This window comes from Chiloscyllium plagiosum, unplaced genomic scaffold, assembly GCF_037043375.1.
Source record: "Chiloscyllium plagiosum isolate Xiang-an unplaced genomic scaffold, Cpla_swu_hap1 HiC_scaffold_34, whole genome shotgun sequence".
In the NCBI taxonomy this organism is placed as follows: domain Eukaryota; kingdom Metazoa; phylum Chordata; class Chondrichthyes; order Orectolobiformes; family Hemiscylliidae; genus Chiloscyllium; species Chiloscyllium plagiosum.
Genome location: NW_028270172.1, coordinates 27,133,911 through 27,155,260, shown reverse-complemented (window position 1 = coordinate 27,155,260; position 21,350 = coordinate 27,133,911). Strand labels below are relative to the sequence as shown.

The 21,350-nt window shown below is 42.1% G+C and overlaps 1 protein-coding gene across 1 annotated transcript in view; it reads right to left on the bottom strand.

The window, feature by feature from the left end:
- LOC122564270 (collagen alpha-6(VI) chain-like) overlaps positions 1 to 21,023 on the bottom strand; it is a 141,809-nt gene extending 120,786 nt beyond the window's left edge. Inside the window, exons 1-2 of the mRNA XM_087978571.1 lie at positions 20,983 to 21,023; positions 1,146 to 1,243 (exon numbers count right to left, since the gene is read on the bottom strand). Coding sequence (XP_087834697.1) covers positions 1,146 to 1,230 — 85 coding nt within the window. The 5' untranslated portion in view covers positions 1,231 to 1,243; positions 20,983 to 21,023. The remainder of the gene's footprint in view (positions 1 to 1,145; positions 1,244 to 20,982) is intronic.
- Between the last annotated feature and the right edge of the window lie 327 nt (positions 21,024 to 21,350).

The window sequence follows — 21,350 nt, the reverse complement described above, 5'->3', positions numbered from 1 at the left end:
TCAACCATTGAGCTGTTTCTTTAGTTAGCTCAGTGGTCCATCCTGTTGCTGGGTCTCTCATTCTCTGTCGTCATCTGATATTATGGTTGTAGTATTGGAAGAGCTTGCTATATATCACTTAAGAAAGGTAGGCAAAGAGTTTTAAAGATTATTTTTCATCCTGATTATTTATCGGTACTGTGATCGAGTGGTCTAAGGCTCTGGATTAAGGCAGTAGTCTGTTTGGAAGAATGGGTTTGAATCCAACATTATCAAGTTATTTATTAGATGGCCCAGTGGTTAGCACTGCTGCCTCACAGCGCCATGGGGCCAGGTTTGATTCTACCCTCAGGTGACTGTCTGTGTGGAGTTTGCACATTCTCCCAATGGAGAATGGAGGCTTGGCATGTATTCAATGAGCTGAATGGCCTGCTTCCACACTGTAGAGATTGTATGATTCCATGATTCTATGGATGCTTTATACTCTTAAACTTAACATAAAGTTGCATCTCCATACATCGTGTCCTCTGACGTAGCTAACTGTTTGTATAGTTGAGTATTAGACCTTTATAAATCCACTTAGAAAATAATTTGTATATTCTTTTAAAAATAGTTTTCATTCATTAAAATCAGGTTACTTCATTAAAATTGGGTTACTTACATATGATTGGTACTATGGTTTAAATGCTAATTTTTTCTTGAATTTGTTTTAATCAAACTTCACTACTGTTCATATATTGAGAAATATTTTTAAAGCAATTTATTATTCCATATATTTTTAAATTGTGGTTCATGGCAGATTTTGCATACAGCAATATTTAAATAATTTTCAGCAGATGTTCTGAGAAAACACTTTTTTAAAAGTCCTAGTTAAAACCATTTTGAGTCAGAATTGCTAATTTCAACCAAAATGGGAAGTGTGCTTAATTGTCTTACTGATACCTTAATCCCATTGGAGTCAGTTTTGTAGCTAGTCCTGTATAATATTTTCTATTTGTCTCATTGTAAGAATAAAATTCTGGCACATTTTAACTAAGGTATCTTTGCAAAGAATTATTTTTGCATGCTTGTTTTTCTGGGTTTGTAACTGATTATGGACTAAGGAAATACTTCCTTGAGATTCCATACTTAAAAAGAATCAGTATTTTAATTAAAAAGCACTATACCAGGCTGCTGAGCGACAGTCGAGGTCAAACTTGTGAAAAGGAGGCCAATCAGTATGACTTCAAACTGAGCCATGTTGAAAGACATTCTGATGATTTCCCTACAAAAGCAAAGAAAGAAAACACAGTAGTTACATGTATTTGTTTGATGTTAGCACTGCTGACTGTATCAAAACTGGATCTCTTGCTCTCTGTTGCAACTGGACTTATTGATTATCACGAAATTCCATGTAACGATCAACACCTCAACTTTCCAGAATCTTATGGTCAATTACATAGCAAATGCAACTCCTTTCCTGGATTTGGCAACACCACAGTTATGTCAATGTGAATCCAAAGAAGAATCTTTCATTTAGGATATAATGTATAATGTTTCACATTTTTCACCCCATAGCTCTATTCACACAATTGTATATTTCAAGTAATTTACTTGGCTATTTTCATGGGATTAACTGCAATAAATAGTATGTTCACATATTCGTTCAGCTGTTGGGTATTGTCTTAACAATATAATTAGCACCATTAACTGCCAACAATGTAACTTCCAACACACATACAATGAGTGTGCAAAGGCCACAATAACTTGACATTCACCATGTAAGGAGAAAGGGCTTCAGGAATATATCACGTGCATAGATACATGTTGGTAATACTGAGTATGATTTTCCAAAAGTTCTTTTGGACAAGTCTAAGATAATCTCCCAAAAATGAGCCCCAACTTCATTTGGTTATATTGTTGTATCTAAATGAAGCCCTTTATGCCTAGAACATTTTTACAGTAGGTGTTCCCTGTATAACTTTAAATTGAGACCCAGAAGATTTTCCAAATGACTTACAAATTGTACTTTTTTTTTCTCATTTTACTGGAGAAAGCAGCTTGCTTTCATTATTTAAATTCCTTGATGACATTTCCCCATCCTAATAGTTTCTGATGTTTGTCGGATATCTTAGAGAATTGAATATTGTAACAAGAAAAACATGAGTTTATACCATTCATAATTCCATAACATAGCAAAGTGCTTTAAAACCAGCTATGTACTTCTGAAGTGTAGTCACCTCTGAAAACACAACTAATTTGTACACAACAAGATCCCATAAAGAACAATGACCAAATAAATTTGCATTTTAATGATGCTGGATGAGAATTAAAATGTTTGCAAAATAGGGGATGGGTGGGAGGATTCTGTACTCTTGCTAATTTAAAAAAATCTTTTACATCTGTCTACAGGGGTATACATCTGATCTGAAAGACGGCACTTCTGTGCAATTCTTCCTCAGTACCAGGCTAGAGTAGAAGCCCAATTATTTTGTTTTACTCAAGTTTCTGTAACTTTTAAACTTCGATTAAAACTGAACGATTTCCAAGGCATCGACAGAACAGAACATCTTAAAAGAATGTAGCAAATGTGAAATCAGTACGCTCACCATGCCTTCTCAAAACAAAAGCAATTTGCATTAATATGGAACCCTGAGTGTAATTCAATGTACCAGGAATTTTTTAGGAGCATTAAGAAGCAAAATTTGACAACAAAATACAAAAATAGGGCAGATGCCACCATGAAATTCATATAATGGATAACAGATTATAGCAGATGGCATGGTGGTTCAGTGGTCAGCACTGCTGCCTGACAGCATCAGGGACCTGGGTTCGATTCCAGCCTTGGGTAATTGTCTGGGGGCTGTTTGTCTGTGTGTGTTTCCTCCCGGAGCTTTGGTTTCTTCCCACAATGCAAAGATGTGCAGGTTAAGTAGATCAGCTGTGGGAAATGCAGGGTTACAGGGATAGGGTGGGTGTGGGTTGGATGGTCTTTGAAGGATCAGTACAGACTTGATGGGCTGAATGGTCTGCTTCCACACTGTTAGCTTCTATGATAGATTGTCTAAAAGAAAACAAAGAATGCTGGCAATCTGAAATTGCTGGAGAAATTCAGTAGATCTGGCAGCAGCTGTGGATAGAAAGTACAGGTAATATTTCAGAACTGGTGCGTCACAGAACTCAAAACATTGACTCTGCTTTCTCCCCAGAGATGCTGCCAGACCTGCTGAGTATCTCCAGCAATTTCTGTTTTTGTAATCATTTGTTTAGTTTGGATATTTATTTGGTGGCCAGTTGGAAGACTGATGTGCTTCTAGATCTATGTGGGCAAATTTACATGATGTGTTCCATGGGTTTGTGAATCATGGCCTCAATGCACTTCAGTCATCCCTCAACTTATACTTACAAAGGAGGTAGCCAAGGCATCCATGCCCTGTGCAAGGACAATTGAATTCTGCTGCCCTTGAAGGAGGTTAAAGCCAGAGAACGTTATGGTTGTGTCAAAAATGAAGCATTGGTTCCTGATGCTGCATGAGTTGATGATAACTGCATGAATATTAGCTCTGAAAACAAAAAATGCTGGAGATCACAGCGGGTCAGGCAGTGATCATGCAGAGAAAGTAAGCTAACATTGTGAGTCTAGGTGACTCTTCATCAGAACTTTGATGAAGAGTCATCTAGACTGGAAACATTAGCTTGTTCTCTCTCCGTGGATGCTGCCTGACCCGTTGTGATCTCCAGCATATTTTGTTTTCAGTTCAGATTGCAGCATCTGCAGTCATTTGCTCCTGACTATTAGCTCCTGTTTTCCAGAATGGATAATGTGATGTTAAACAGTTCTTCGGGTTTTAGGGCAAATAAGAAAAAGTTTGACCTAAGAAGTAGGTTCTAAGGAGGATCTTAAAGGAGGACAATGAAATAGAGATCTTCATAATTTTAAAGGTCTTTATTAGGCCAACTTTCAGCCTTTATTTTCTTGGAAAAAGGGTTTACATCTGTTCTATGTTATGTCTAAGTTCTATGATCACCCTTGTAAGTGATTACTTCTATCCAATGTTATTAAGGCATAAATGGCATAAATTATGTCAAATCGTAACTTACATGGAATATCCCTGTCAATGTTTGAGCAAATGTCTCTGATACCTCCATTACGTGAGGTAAAACATCCCAAATTTAACAGTGTTTCAAGGAGTCAGCACAACAGTTTGCGAAGAAATTTCCAGATTTATTTTCATCATTGCAGTGGAAAATCGAATCACTCCACTTGTCCGACAGGAGATTTTGATACCAAGCTAAAGGGGAACGGTGGAAATATGGTTTATGTTAATCCCATTTATAAAGCTGATGAGTCATCAATGTGGATCCCATTCTGTCCTCTGAACTGCACGAAGTCCATGACAACTGGAACATTTTAGTTCTTGAAAATTTAGAAAAGCAGGAAATTAACTTCTGCTGACCTCCCTCTGCTTCCCACCCCCCACCCCAACTGCAGGCTACAGCAAATCTTGAAAGAACTCTAAGAGACCAATAAAGGAGAAGTCCAAGAATACTTCCAACTGACCACATAAAATGTAACCACAAAAATAAACTCCGGTTATTATTATTTAGAGAACATCTTGACAAGTGTATCACCCATATCCCTTCCAGATGTAAGTAAAGTTTCAAATTAGTCCTCTGTCACCCAATAAAGTTCCTCTTATTCCTCAATGCATGAAATTTTCATATTTTCATAAAACCCAAATGGATCTTTAGTATAATTTAGAGGAGAGACCTACCACGCATACCCAGTCTAAGCTACACATGACTCCACTCCAGACTGTAATTTGAGGCTGCTCAGAGGCTCTTGATGCCTCAAGCAGGTAGGATTAGGAAATTGCTACCATTATGGCCAAACTCCAAGAAATAAAATAAAACAACTCAGATGTCCCATTTCAAAAGGTCCATATGGTCCATTGGCAGGAGAATGTTTTTTTTATTAATGCACTGGATAAGAGCATCACTGGCTAGGCCAGCATTTATGGCACACCCCTAATTACCCAGAGAGCAGTTAAAACTCAACCACACTGCTGTGGGTCTGGAGAGACATATAGGCCAGACCAGGTAAGGATGGCAGTTTCCTTCCTTGAAGGACAAGATGGGCTTTTCCCAACAATTGACAATGGACTCATGGTCACCATTAGCTTCTTAACTGCAGATTTTTATTGAATACAAGTTCCACTCTCTGCACGGCGGGATTCAAACCCAGGTCCCTGGCCATTTCTCCACTACCTTAATGATTGTATCGGCGCCGCCTCGTGCTCCCATAAAGAGGTTGAGTAGTTCATCAACTTCATGAACACTTTCCACCCGGACCTCATTCCTGATGAAGGGCTTATGCCCGAAACATCGACTCTCCTGCTCCTCAGATGCTGCCTGACCTGCTGTGCTTTTCCAGTGCCACACTCTTTGTTCCTGGATCACTACTTCTTGGCTCTCTGGATCTTATAATACCATAACACCATCACCTCCCTGAAGTACTCAGTGAATTCAGAGAGTTTGTCCAAAGATAATGAGTCAAACACCCTCCTTCTGGATCTTTATGAATCTATGATTCTGTGTGGTAGCAACAATTGAAAATTTTGAAGGAAAGATCTGACAAGAAAACTTAAAAGCTGAATATGACAAATTGTCATTAAAAACACTACTTTTGCCAGAAATTTAAGCTGTGACCTTTCTTTGGGGCACTGTTTTGAATGAGCTTGCTCCCACACTCTTCCCATGGACAATGTTTCAAGTTGCACACCATGGGAAAGACATGAGAGGTAATCACAAAGATCACACAGTTTCCCCTACTGTCCCCTCAAACTACTCATGCCAAAGCATGGTGTTCAGCAACCCTGCTCCCAAAACCAACGTAGTAAAACCAGCCAGCAGTGAAATTTGCAGAATATCAAAATCAGCCCTGCTAACATTAACCTTGTGAATACCTTACAATCAATAAGACCAACATTTCCCCTGTCAGGAGTGTCAGTAACCTGAGGCCAAAAGTTTAAAATAATTTGTGATAGATTTGATCCGGAGATGAGAATTTTATTTAAATGATTAATTATTACAATATCGAAAATAGTGATCTGATATGACAGAACTCAATTATTGCTGGATAAAGTCACATTTTTGTTGAAATTTTTCATCCTGCACTGATCAGGACAATTTGCAGGAATACTGATTAATGAGAAAAAGGCAATATTTGCACTGAATGGGTAGAGAGTGACAATTGGTTGGCAAGTGGATTCTGATTGGTGAAGGTATTAACATGGAGAACATACCTGTTAATGACTGACAGTTAACTACCTGGTTTTGTCTAAATTTTAAACCAGGTATTTGTCCCTGAGCCTGTCAGCTTTTATGGGGTAGTGTCTTTCCTTGCACAACATTACTTTACATCTCTTAAATGGGAGGTGATTAGTCAAAGCGTTGCCCTGAGAAATGGTATCCCCTATTTTGCTGCTTCCATTTCCAGGATCCCCTAATGTGATTGTTGCCATAACTGCCTGTCATTTGATGGCACACATCCTTTGACCAAGAACTATCGGTCAGTGGGAAGGACAGTAACACTTCAGTCCCAGCTGTGCCATCAGAAATGGTCTGGAATGGCCATAATGGAGGACAGAGAGACAGTGGAGACAGCAAGGTCTGCAGATGCTGGAGATCAGAGTTGAGAGTGTGTTACTGGAAAAGCACAGCAAGTCAGGCAGCATCTGAGGAGCAGGAAAATCGATGTTTCGGGATGGAGCCTTTCATCAGGAATGTGGCTTGGAGCCTCAGGGATGGAGAGATAAATGGGAGGGGGGTGGGGCTGGGGAGAAGGTAGCTGAGAGTGTAATAGGTGGATGGAGGTGGGACTTATAATGGAGTCATCAGATAGGTGGGTACTCAGTCAAGTCTAGTGGAAGTTTCAAGCAATGGGTGTTGACGGGGTTGGGGTGGCAGGCATGTGTAATTATATGCCACACTTTACCGAATCAGGAGGGTATTTGTCTCTGAGCCTGTCAGCTTTTATGGGGTAGTGTCTTTTCTTGCACACCATTACTTTACATCTCTTAAATGGGACGTGAATTACTAGGTGCTAAGTGGCATTCATCTTCTTAAGAAAACAGTGAGGAATACAGGTGTCACCTCACTGGAGAGTGTTTGTGCAGATGGAATCTGTTGCAGGAAACTCAGAAGGAATGCGAAATGGGTCAGCATCCAGAGGAACACTAATGGCTAAATAGAGCAGTCTGTTTGGTGCACTAGGAATTCTGCCAGAGATCCTGCACTCAATATCAATGAGCACAACACAAACCCGACACTGGGTTTGGCACCAGGCCTATGGGCCTATCTTTTCCATGATTGAAGTGGTGATTGTCCATTCGTGCATGTGCACCAAGCAAAGCAGCAGTCGCCCATAATCTTGCTTTCATGGCTGTTGATATCAGTGTCCAATAGGATTTATAGGATGCCATAGCATCCAGCAATTTCCCAACAGAACAGCAGGATTGATGAGGCGCGCCCTCTGAGTGTGACTCCATGATGCATAAATCTGTTGTCCTCTCTCAGGATGGCAGCCTTCACCCTTCCAAAACAGTCACTTCACTGTTGCCATCAGTCAGCAAGCTCTGATGGCTACACACCAGGTCCCACAGACAAGGCCATGTCATCACATGGGTTGCAGCCACAGCAAGCTATTGTCGGCCACTTTTGATCCCCATTAGCTGGTTTTCATTCTCCCAGGCTGACCATTACCCAATTCCTTTGTCTGCCCAACTATTTTTGTCTCTCTCTGGGCTCCACCTCCACCAATATGTTACTCCTTCCCCTTCCCCACTTCTTCTGTAGCATATATACCAACCTTTTCCTAGCTACAATCAGTGCCTTTGGAGGGGCAGCACGGTGGCTCAGTGGTTAGCACTGTCATCTCACAGCACCAGGGAGCTGAGTTCAATTCCAGCCTTGGGTGACTGTCTGTGGGGAGTTTGTACATTCTCCCTGTTTCTGTTTGGGTTTCCTGTGGGTGCTCCTGTTTCCTCCCACAGTCCAAAGATGTGCAGGTTAAGTGGATTTACCATGCTAAGTTGCCCATAACGTGCAGGCTAAGTGGATTAGCCACAGGAAATGTAGGGTTGGGGGTGAGATGCTCTTTGGGGGGGGATGGTGTGAACTTGATAGGCCTAATGGCTTGCTTCCACACTGTAGGGATTCTATAATTCCATTCTGAAGAAGGGTCACTGGATTCAAAGCATTAATTTGCTTTCTCTCCACGGATGCTGACACACCTGCTGAGTTTTTCAGGCAATCTCTGGTTTTGTGAGCTCTGATTGCTACCACTCATACTAAGATGTTGCAGCCTCAGCACTGACCTTCCAGACCCGATGTAAATTTGGTGTGGAGTATTTATTTTATTCCAACTTTTATATTTGAATTTTGGCAATCTGAATGTTGCCATGAGCAGTGTCAGAGGATAAAGGGGGACTGTGAACAAACAGATTTCACATTCCTAAAAAAGAAGCAGATCAGAATATCTAGGCTGCTTCCTCTGCTTCCTATTCCTCCTCTACTTATGCAAAGGCTCTTCACCTTCTTGCCATACAGCTGGCAGTAAGGGTTGTCCCTCATGAGGGTGGGATTCCAACAGACCATCAAAGCCGTTTTCACCCACTTTGCTGAGGACTGAGAATCTCCTCCAGAGCAGCCCAGGCAGAGCAAGCCTTGTTTCAGTGTGTCAGCGTTATGCTCTATAACATTTCAAGTGGCAAGCGCAGCTTTTGTTGCACGCCTACTGTTTGAGTGGGCTGTGTATCAGTCATACAGTCAGCAGATAGCCTTCGCTAACCAATGTCCATTCTTTGCTTTGCTGAGATGGCACAAATGAGGCTGACAAAGCAAACCACTGGAAAATGAATGCATTACGTCTGCTGCCAAGCACTGAACTTCATGATACATTGCATACGGTTACGCATCAGTTGTCCAGTAAGGGAGTTGAATCCCTTTTGGTTTCAGTATGCAGCAGAGTTGACATGTTGCAAAGAAATGTGAGCACAGTTCAAAGGCACTCTGTACCTTGGGCAAAGCTACAGTCTAGTGAAGCTGTGAGCTTGCCCTGGCTGCTGGTATCTGAAAAGTGAGAATAAAATATAGTTAGCATTGTGGACTTGAAGAGAGCACTGCTGGGACCTTCTGTACACAACAGTGGTAAATGGAGTAAAAAGAGTACTATGTGGAGCATATAATCTAACAGACAAATGGTTCATTTCTGTGTGCTCCAATACAGTCCATCGTTAAGTTGACCTAACCATAGTCCAAAAGGATTAAGATAATTTGAAAATTATTTTCAAAACATTTCAGCTGTGCTTCTTAAGTTGTTTGGTTTACTATGATCAAACATATTTTATCGGTTTCCTCCGGGTGCTCCGGTTTCCTCCCACAGTCCAAAGATGTGCAGGGTCAGGTGAATTGGCCATGCTAAATTGCCAGTAGTGTTAGGTAAGGGGTAAATGTAGGGGTATGGGTGGGTTTCGCTTCGGCGGGTCGGTGTGGACTTGTTGGGCCGAAGGGCCTGTTTCCACACTGTAATGTAATCTAATCTAAAAAAAATCTAAATTGCTGAATCATGACATGATTTGGAGGAGCCGATGTTGGACTAGGGTGGACAAAGTTAAAAATCACACAACACCAGGTTATAGTCCAACAGGTTTATTTGGAAGCACTAGCTTTCAGAGCACTGCTCCTTCATCAGGTGGTTCTGGAGTACCTGATGAAGGCCACAACCATCTGATGAAGGAGCAGCACTCCAAAAGCTAGTGCTTCCAAATAAACCTGTTGGACTATAATCTGGTGTTGTGTGATTTTTTTTTAACTGAATCATGACAGTAACTCAATAGGGGATCATTTTCAATTTTAGATCTAAAATTTCCTGTTTGCTAAAATTTTCCTTGCACTTGAGCCAAAGAGGAAGAGGCTATTGGAATCACTCACCACCACAAAATGTGCCAGCAGGATTGTTGATCTGCTGATTGGGAGGTGGCCATTTATTTTGCTAATCATGCAGGCAGTTGAGGCTGAGAAAGTGTCCTGTTCTGTTTGGACATGCTTCAGGGGTCCACAGAACTGGAGGTATGTCAGTGTCTGAGTGTATGTGGAAGAGGCAGAGAGACCCCGATTGGGATTCAGTGAGCAAGGAGCGGAAAAAATAATCCGTAAAACAAATACAATAAATGGATGTTGGAACTAAAATTGGTGAAGCTTTTGAATCGGGCAGCAGCGAAGCATGACAATAAAAAATCAACATTGTTCAGTACAATCCTGCATATTTTGAAAGTCGTGTTATTTCACTTGTTGAGGGAAATTTTCAATTTTGATGAGAATGTGACATGGACAATTTTAGATAAGTTACCAATTATATTCTTCGTGCATTGACTTCAAATAATCAGGTCAACAATGGGTGTGTAATTCAATATTGTGCATTTTATACCACTACTGAAAATTAAATTTGGGCCCTTGTATTTCCAGACCCTTGAATATCTTCTGCGACTGCACCAAGAAAGCAGTGCAACCTGGATGGACAAAGGTGCACAATGGGATGAGAACAGTCATTGTCATAGAGATCTACAGCACAGGAAAAAAGCCCTTCTGCACCTGGGTAATCCGAGATAGACGATGGGAAAAAAATTGTGGCTGTCAGAGCTGCTTCTTTTTTGAGGTATTTTAGATGTTGGAGATGATTTCCTTGAAGTCCAAGTGCAGCAATTACTGTTTTATATGCTGTTGCATTGCTTTGGAACTTTGGGGGACAAAAAGATCAAAACAACAGCCAATCAATCCAAAGATGTGCAGGTTAGGTGAATTGGCCAGGCTAAGTTGCCTGTAATGTTCAGGGATGTGTAGGTTAGGTGCTTTAGTCTGGGGTAAGTGTAGAGTAATAGGGTAGGGGAATGGGTCTGAGTGGGTTACTCTTCTAGGGTCAGTGTGGACTTGTTGGGCCAAATGGCCTGTTTCCACACTGTGGGGATTCTATGAACGGTGCTTTAAAAAAGAGGAAGACAGACAAAGGCAGTGACCACATGGTCAGCAAAAAAAAATGTGTACTGCTATCTGACACAGCAGTGAATCTGCACAGTTACTGCCTTTCCTGTTTGAGTTCAAATATCTCTGGACTTCGGAGTGCATCCAGGAAAAATTAATATACAGCGAAATTCACAGATGACCTTGGAGGAACCTGTGTAGGAGAGCTCACAGCACAGGAACAGGTAAGTGCATAGTTTTCACATGTAATCTTGCTGTAAATCTACAATAGTGAGTAGGGTGGGTTCTTTCTTTCTTTTAGAGCAATAAGACGGTGCTATTTTCTGGGTCTGTAGATTGTGAAGGAGCAAAGATGGCCTTGAGTAAAGTGATGTGCTCTTCCTGTCAGATGTGGGAGTTTAGGGCAAGTTTCCATGTTACTGATAATCATCTCTGCAAGAAGTGTGTTTGGTTGCGAATCCTATCAGAACGCACAGGTTGGTTGGAGTGGCAGTTAGAAGCAATAAGGAATTTATAGGAGCTGGGGGTGTGATGGATATTGGTTGTAGGAAGGGAGATGGGTTAGCTCCAGGAAAGGTAGGAGAGGGAGGCAGGTAGTGCAGGAGTGTCCTGGGGCTATCCCCATCTCAAGCAAGTATGCTGTTTTTTAAAATCTAGGTGGTGATGGACTCTCAAGGGAATGTAGGACTGACAGCCAAGTTACTAGCACCAAGATAGGCTCAAGTGTAATGAGGGTCATGTCAGGTTCCAAGCAGTCGATTGTCATAAGGATCTCTCTACTCAGAGGCAAAGACAGACATTTCTGTGGCCAGCAGCAAAAAATCAAAATGGTGTGTTGCCTCCCTGGTGCCAGGATCAAGAATATCTCAGAGAGGGTGCAGATTGTTTTCAAAGGGGACGGGAACCAGCAGGAGTTCATTGGAACTAATGATATAGGAAGGGAAAAGGATAAGACTCTAAAGGGCGAATAAAAGGAGTTAGGCATGAATTTTAAAAGGATGTCCTCGAGGGTTGTAATATCTTGATTATTCATGGTGCTATGAGCTAGTGAGGGGAGGAATAGGAGGATTGAGCAGATTAATGCATGTCTGAGGAACTGATGCAGAGGACAAGGGTTCACAGTTTTGGATCATTGGAATCTCTTCTGGGATAAAAGTGACCTGTACAAGAAGGATGGATTGCATCTGAATTGGAAGGGGACTAATATACTGGCAGGGAGACTTGCCAAAGTTGCTTGGGAGGATTTAAACTAGTATGGTAGGGGGTTGGGACCCAGGAAAATAGTGAGGAAATAGACCCAGGAAAATACAGGAAAGAGATCAATCTGAGTCTGGTACAGTTAGGAAAAGGAGGAAGTCAAACAGTCAGGGCAGGCAGAAACAAAGCAGAGAACAAGGTATGACTGATATATTGAACTGCATTTATTTCAGTGCAAGAGATTGAACAGGGAAGGCAGGTGAGCTCAGGGCATAGTTAGGAACATGGGACTAGGACATCATAACAATTACAGAAATGCAACTCAGAGATGTACAGGACTGGAAGCTTAATGTTCCAGGATACAAATGCTATAGGAAGGATAGAAAGGGGATCAAGAGAGGAGGGGAAATAGTGTTTTTGTTAAGTGATAGCATTACAATTTACTTAGGGAGGATATTCCTGGGAATACATACAAAGAAGTTATTTGGGTGGAACTGAGAATTAAGAAAGGGATGATCACCTTACTGGGATTGTAATAGAGACCACCCCATCCCCCCATCCCCACCAATAGTCAGCTGGAAATTGAGAAACAAATTTGTCAAGAGATCTGTAAGATTGGTTATCTGTAAGAATAATACGGTGGTTATAGTAGGGGATTTTAATTTTCCAAACGTAGACTGGGACTGCCATAGTGTTAAGGGTTTAGGTGGAGAGGAAACAGTTAAGTGCGTACAAGAAAATTTTCTGAGTCAGTATGTGGATATATCTACCAAAGAAGGTGTAAATCCAGGGATGTGGAAAAGAGGATTGGCAAAACAATTCTGGGCAGGAATGAAAGGAACAGGGTGGTCATTATGAGGGATTTTAACTTCCCCAACATTGACTGGAACTCGAGTAAGTCGGATGGATCAGCTTTTGTCCAATGTGTGCAGGAGGGTTTCCTGACACAGTATGTCGAAGGGCCAACAAGAGGGGAAGCTACACTGGATCTGGTGCTTGGTAATGAACCAGGCCAGGTGTTTGATTTAGTGGTAGGTGAGCACTTTGGAGAGAGTTACTATAATTCAGTTATGTTTAGTTTAGTGATAGAAAGGGATAGGTACATGCCATAGAGCAAGAGTTTTCGATGGGGCAAGGGCAATTATAATGCGATTAGGCAAGACTTAGGATGCATAGAAAGGGGTAGCAAAATGCAGGGGATGGGAACAATCAAAATGTGGAGCTGGCGTAAGGAACAGTTATTGCGTGTCCTTGACAGGTGTGTCCCTGTCAGGCAGGGTGGAAGTGATAAGATAGGGAACCATGGTTTACTACAGAAATTGCATCTCTTGTTAAGCGGAAGAAGGAGACTTATGTGGCGATGAGATGAGATGTTTAAGATGAGGCGATGTAGAGTTAGGATTAGGTGGGAAGGATTTAAAGACAGAATTAAGAAGAGCAAGGAGAGGACATGAGCAGTCTTTAGCAGGTAGAATAAATGAGAACCCTAAAGCTTTCTATAGGTATGTGAGGAATAAAAGGATAACTTGGATGGGAATAGGGCTACTCAAAGACAGAAGTGGGAAGTTGTTTGTGGACCCTGTGGAGATTAGAGAAGTGCTAAACGAACATTTCTCATCGGCTTACACTCAAGAAAAGGAGAATATTGTAACGGAGAAGGATGAAATACAAGAGTTTAGACTAGAAAGGATTGAGGTTAGTAAGGAAGCAGTGTTATCAATTCTAGAAGGAGTGAAAGTAGGATTTAATCAAGGATTCTCTGAGAAGCTAGGGAGGAAGTGTTGGAGCCTTTGGCATTGATCTTTGAGTCCTCATTGTCTACAGATTTGGTACCAGAGGACTGGAAGATCGCAAATGTTGTGCCCTTGTTCAAGAAGGGCAGTAGAGATGACCCAGGTAATTATAGACCAGTGAGTCTTACGCCTGTTGTAGGAAAAGTTTTGGAAAGGATTATAAGAGATAGTATTTATAATCATCTAGCAAGCAACAAGTTGACTGGAGATAGTCAATATGGTATTGTCTAGGGCAGGTCATGTCTCACAAAACACATTGAGGTTTTTGAGAAGGTGACTAGACATGTGGATGAGGGTAGGGTAGTTGACGTGGTGTACATGGACTTCAGTAAAGCCTTTGATAAGAATCCACTTGGTAGGCTGTTGGAAAAAATGCGGAGGCATGAGATTGAGAGTGATTTAGCAGTTTCGATTAGAAACTGGCTTTCTATAAGAAGGCATTGAGTTGTGGTTGATGGAAGATATTCAGCCTGGAGTCCGGTTACTAGTGGTGTGCCACAAGGATCTACTTTGGGACCACTGCTGTTCATCATTTTTATAAATGACTTAGACGCAGATATAGGTGGATGGGATAGTAAGTTTTCAGATGACACTAAAGTTGGTGGAGTACTAGACAGTGTGGAAGAATTTTGCAGGTTGCAGGGGGTCTTGGATAAACTGCAGAATTGAGCTGAGAGGTGGCAAATGGAGTTCAATGCAGATGAATGAGAGGTGATTCACTTTGGGGAGAATAACAGGAAGGCAGAATACTGAGTCAATGGAAAGATTCTTGCTAGTGTGGATGTGCAGAGGGATCTTGAAGTCCATGTACGTATGACCCTGAAAGTTGCCACCCAGGTTGATAGTGCTGCTAAGAAGGCATATGGTGTGATAGTTTTTTTGGTAGAGGGATTGAGTTCTGGACCCATAATGATCTGCTGCAACTATACAAAGTGCTAGTGTGGCCGCACTTGGAATATTGTGTACAGTTCTGGTCACCCCATTACAGGAAGGATGTGGAAGCATTGGAAAAGGTACAGAGGAGATTTACCACAATGTTGCCTGGTCTGTTGGGAAGCTCTTATGAGGAAAGGTTGAGAGCCTTGGGTCTGTTCTCATTGGACAGAAGAAGGCTAAGAGGGGATTTGATAGAGACATAGAAGATGATCAGAGGATTAGATAGAGTAGACAGTGAAAGTCTTTTTCCTAGGACGATAATGTCAGCTTGTATGAGGGGGCATAGCTGCAAATTGAGGGGTGATAGATTTAAGACAGATGTCAGAGGCATGTTCTTTACTCAGAGAGTGGTAAGGGCATGGAATGCCCAACCTGCCATGGTTGTTAACTCAGCCACATTAGGGAGATTTAAACAATCCTTGGATAAGCACATGGATGGTGATGTGTTAGTGTAGGGGGATGGGCTTAGATTAGTTCACAGGTCGGCGCAACATCGAGGGCCAAAGGGCCTGTTCTGTGCTGTATTGTTCTTTTTTCTAAACCTGGACCTACTCTTGGGAAATAAGGCAGGGCAAGTGACTGAGGTGTCAGTGGGGGAGGACTTTGGGGCCAGTGACCATAATTCTATTGTCTTAAAATAGTTATGGAAAAGGATAGACCAGATCTAAAAGTTGAAGTTCTAAACTGAAGGAAGGCCAATATTGACGGTATTAGGCAAGAACTTTCAAAAGTTGATTGGGGGCAGATGTTTGCAGGTAAAGGGATGGCTGGAAAATGGGAAGCCTTCAGAAATGAGATAATGAGAGTCCAGAGACTGTTAGGGTGCAAAGCAAGAGTTGTAGATGTAGGGAGTACTGGATGACTTGAGAAATTGAGGTTTTGGTTAAGAAAAAGAAGGAAGCATATGTAAGGTATAGACAGCAGAGTTCGAGTGAATCCTTATAAGAGTATAAAGGCAGCAGAAGGGAACATGACAGAGCTTTGACAAATAGGGTTAAGGAGAATCCAAAGGGATTCTACAAATATATTTCAGACAAAAGGGTAACTGGGGAGAGAACAGAGCCCCTTAAAGATCAACAAGGCAGCTTATGTGTGGAACCTCAGATGGGGGAGATACTAAACAAATATTTTGCATCAGCTTTTACTGTTGAGAATGACATGGAAGATATAGAATTTGGGGAAATAGTTGGTAATATCTTGAAAAATGTCTATATTACAGTGGAGGAGGTGTTGGATATCTTAAAACGCATAAAGGTGGATAAGTTGCTGGGACCTGATCAGATGTACCCTTGAATTCTGTGGGAAGCTAGGAAAGTGATTGTTGGGCCCTTTGCTGAGATGTTTGTATCATTGATAGTCACAGGTGAGGTGCCAGAAGACTGGAGTTTGGCTAACGCGGTGCCACTATTTAAGAAAGGCGGAAAGGAAAAACCAGGGAACTATAGACCAGTAAGCCTGACGTCAGTGGTGGGCAAGTTGTTGGAGAGAACCTGACGGATAGGATTTACGTGTATTTGGAAAGGCAAGGACTGATTAGGGATAATCAACATGGCTTTGTGCATGGGAAATCAGGTCTCGCGAACTTGATTGAGTTTCTTGAAGAAGTAACAAAGAGGATTGATGAGGGCAGAGCGATGGACGTGATCAAAATGGACTTTAGTAAGGCATTCGACAAGGTTCGTCAAGGTAGACTGGTCAGCAAGGTTAGATCTTTTATAGAACACAGGGAGAGCTAGCCATTTGGATACAGAACTGGCTCAAAAGTAGAAGACAGAGAGTGGTGGTGGAAGGTTGTTTTTCAGACTGGGGGCCTGTGACCAGTAGTGTGTCACAAGGATCGGTGCTGGGTTCACTACTTTTCGTGATTTATATAAATGATTTTGACGTGAACATCAGAGGTATAGTTCGTATCTTTGCAGATGACAGCAAAATTGGAGGTGAGTGGACAGTGAAGAAGGTGAACTCAGAGTACAATAGGATCTTGATCAGATGGGGCATTGGGCTGAGAAGTGGCAGATAGTGTTTAATTTAGATAAGTGTGAGGTGCTGCATTTTGAAAATGCAAATCAGAGCAGGATTTGTACACTTAATGGTAAGGCCCTGGGGAGTGTTGCTGAACAAAGAAACCTTGGAGTGCAGGTTCATAGTTCCTTGAAAGTGGAGTCTCAGGTAAATAGGATAGTGAAGAAGGCGTTTGGTATGCTTTTCTTTATTGGTTCGAGCATTGAGTGTAGGAGTTGGGAGGTCATATTGCGGCTGTACAGGACATTGGTTAGACCACTTTTGGAATATTGTGTGCAATTCTGGTCTCCCACCTATAGGAAGGATGTTGTGAAACTTGAAGGGGTTCAGGAAAGATTTACAAGGATGTTGCCAGGGTTTGAAGATTTGAGCTATAGCGAGAGGCTGAATAGGCTGAGCTGTTTTTTCTGGAGTGTCAGAGGCTGAGGGGTGACATTACAGAGGTTTATAAAGTCATGAGGATCATGGATAGGGTAAGTAGACAAGGTCGTTTCTCTGGGGTGGGGGTTGCCTGAACTAGAGGACATAGGTTTAGGGTGAGAGGGGAAACATATAAAAGGGACCTAAGGGGCAATGTTTTCACGCAGAGGGTGGTACATGTATGGAAAGCGCTTTCAGAGGAAGTGGTGGAGGCTGGTTTAAACATTTAAATGACATCTGGATGGGTATATAATTAGGAAGCGTTTAGAGGGATATTGGCCAAGTGCTGGTAAATGGGACCAGATTAGATTCTCGAAGCATTGGCTTGTCATCCTCCTGAAGCTGCCTGGCTTGCTGTGTTCTTCCAGCCTCCTGCTTGTCTGCCTAGGATATCTGGTCAGCATGGACGAGTTGGAGTAAAGGGTCTGTTTCCATGTCGTGGATCTCTATGACTCTATGACCAGTCAAAAACAACCACCTGACTATTTTAATCCCATTTTTTCAGAATTTGGCCCATAGTCTCGTATGCTTTGGCATCACAAGTGTATATCTATGTGTACCTTGTCTGATCAAAGTCAAAACTTGTGGTACTGGAAAAGCACAGCAAGTCAGGCAGCATCCGAGGAGCAGGAGAATCAACATTTCAGACATAAGCCCCTCCTCAGGAATGAGAGGTGAGGAAGGGGGCTGAGAGATAAATAGGAGGAGGACGGTGGGACTGGAGGGAAGGTAGCTGGGAAGGCAATAGGTAGATGCAGATAGGGGTGATGGTGATAGGTTGGAGCGGAGGGTGGATCGGATAGGTGGGAAGGAAGATGGATGGGTGGGACAGTTCAAGAGAGCTGTGCCAAGTAGGAGGGTTGGATCTGGGATAAGGTGGAGTTATGAGAGATGAGGAAACTGGTGAAATCGACATTGATGCCATGGGGTTGGAGGGTCCCAAGGCGGAAGATGAGGTGTTCTTCCTCCAGGCGTTGGTTGCCTAGGATTTGGCGGTGGAGGAGGCCGAGGACTTGTATGTCCTTGGTGGAGTGGGAGGGGGAATTGAAGTGGTTGGCCACAGGATGATGGAGTCATTTGGTTCATGTTTGCTCTGACATATTCCATGAGTTGGCATCCTGTCTCCCCAATGTAGAGGAGACCACATCAAGAGCAACAGACACAGTTTGGATGTTGCAGGGAAATTTCTGTCGGATGTGGAAGGATCCTTTGGGGTTTTTTATGGAGGTGAGAGAGGAGGTCTGGGCACAGGTTTTATATCTCTTGTTGCGGCAAGGAAAGCTGCTGGGAGTGGAGGGTGGGTTGGCGGGGAACATGGACCTAACAATGGAGTCACAGAGGGAATGATCTCTGTGGAATGCTGATAGTGGTGAGGAGGGAAATATATGTCTGGTGGTGGGGTCTGACTGTAAGTGCTGGAAATGGTGGAATATGATGCACTGTATCCGGAGATTGGTGGGGTGGAAGATGAGGACCGGGGGTTCTGTCTTTGTTGCAGTTGGAGGGGTGGGATTCAAGGGCGGAGGTGCAGGAAGTGGAGGAGATGCACTGGAGGTCATTGCTGACCACATGGGAGTGAAAATTGCGATCCTTGAAATAGGAGGCTATGTGTGATGTTCTGGAATGGAATTGCTCATCCTGGGAGCAGATACGGCAGAGGTGGAGGAATTGGGAGTAAGGGAGAGCGTTTTGATGGGGGGGGGAGTGGGAGGGGGGAGGGGATGTAGACCAGGTAGCTGTGGGAGTCGGTAGGTTTGAAGTAGATGTCTATGTTGAGCCGGTCGCCGGAAATGGAGATGAAAGGTCCAGGAAGGCGACGGAGGTGTCTAAGAAGGTCAGGGTGGAAGGTGTTGGTGAAGCTGATGAACTGTTCAACCTCCTCATGGGAGCACAAGGTCACACAAATACAGTCATCAATGTAGCGGGGATTATCAAAGTCCACTCAAGTGCTTGATGACTAGGTGAACATGTTATGACCACAAGCAAAAGAAATAAATACATCAAATGACACATTCCATGTATTTTTTTCCATTAGCAATGATGGATGCAACAGATACCACACATCCAACATTGTTCAGGATGGGTGCAAGTGGAAGTCAAATTTAAATAGTTATCACCAATAATATGATTTTATGACAGTGAATTTTCACCTGCACTTTAATTTTCTATATTCATTAATTGTTAAAAATTCATTATTAAGTAATAAATTTATTTTTAATTTTCAGTATTTCACATGCAATTCATATTCTCATGGATCTTTTTCACTTAATTAGCGATTGCATGAAACATATCAGGAAGTCCGCCAAGTAAGCTATTCCATTATTAGATTAGATTCCCTTTAGTGTAGAAACAGGCCCTTCGGCCCAACCAGTCCACACCGACCCTCTGAAGAGTAACCCACCCAGACCCATTTCCCTCTGACTAATGCACCTAACACAATGGGCAATTTAGCATGGCCAATTCACCTGACCTGCACATCTTTGGATTGTGGGAGGAAACCAGAGCGCCCAAAGGAAACCCACGCAGACACAGGGAGAACGTGCAAACTCCACACAGACAGTCTCCCGCGGCTGGAATCGAACCTGGGACGCTGCTGCTGGGAGGCAGTAGTGCTGACCACTGAGCCACCATGCCATCCACAATTTTTTGCTGGCTATAAATTAGAGAGTAAAGTAAATCTGTTCGCTTGGTATTTGCATAGTGCTTGTTTGTTGCATGCTGGATGATTTTTAATTGTCTTACTTTTTTGTAAATTTACTTTACTCAATAAATTCATGGTATCTTGGCATATGAGATTATATCTCCTTTCTTCAGCACTTCCCCTTCATCTCCTCTTTCCCTTTTGTTGGAAACTGGCTGAAAGTTGTGATCGCCTTGCATTAGGAAATCTGGTGTAAACATCAGCTTAAATCAGTGACCAACTGTAACCTCACAATTGTTAGCCAGCTAAATTCTAAATGTGCATGTTAAACCATGTTGCAACTTTTTCAAGCATTTCGACCATGATATATATCTCATGCAATTCCTTGAAAGTCACTTTTCTCAAACTGTTGGATTTGAACAGACTGGTTCTCTGAGGCAAACAGATGAAAGCAAAATCCAGAGAACACCGTGCTATAATACAATAGTTTCCTGAAGAATTAACTATGTAAAAAACATTGATGAAGCTACCAAATTTCAGGAACTATGACTCCAGTGAATTTGTTAAATCTAGACAGCTCAAGCAAACATCATATTGAACTGTCAAGCCTGAATACCTGTACTTAGAATTCAAAACAGAAATTACAACATAAGATAACCTTTGTCATCTTCAAACAAACTGAATTATTAATGGTATTATCTTCTCATATAAACTTAAGTTATTGTGCAACTTAATTATAAATGAGCAACTGGCAAGTTTAATGCCTGGTTTGCGCAAGCATGTTTGAAATTTAGTGTTTAGAGTTCTAAAAGTTCTCCAACTGATTTTTTAAAAGCAGTGTCACTCTATAATCTACACAACCAAAAGATGCTAGAATATTTAATAAACAGAAAAGACTCTGATCTCACCAACAGAGGATTATTTTGAGAGTTGTTTTCCCAGGTCTACATGAAGAAAGAAATATGTTTTTCTTACCTGTTTGACTCTACATGGGAGCTACACCATCACCACAACCTTTGCCAATCGCACCTGCAAATGAAAACACTGTAAGTTCGAGTTGGATCGATGTTCTGTTTCCGCATTGTACATCTCTATGAATCTATGACTCCTATGTCCCCTCCTGTCTTTTCTAGTTCTTCAGATGGCACTCTGTACCATAAAGGAAGTATGAATGCAGATAATTATTTCACTTTGAATTGTTAACCAAACCCAGTGCTATCAGTGCATCCAGAAGGTTCTAAACAAACCTATTCTCAAACTCTTCACACTGCATTAAAAATGTTCAAGTGGCTCCTATATAATATCATTAACATAGTTAATTATGTGCCCAGATGTTCTCTGTT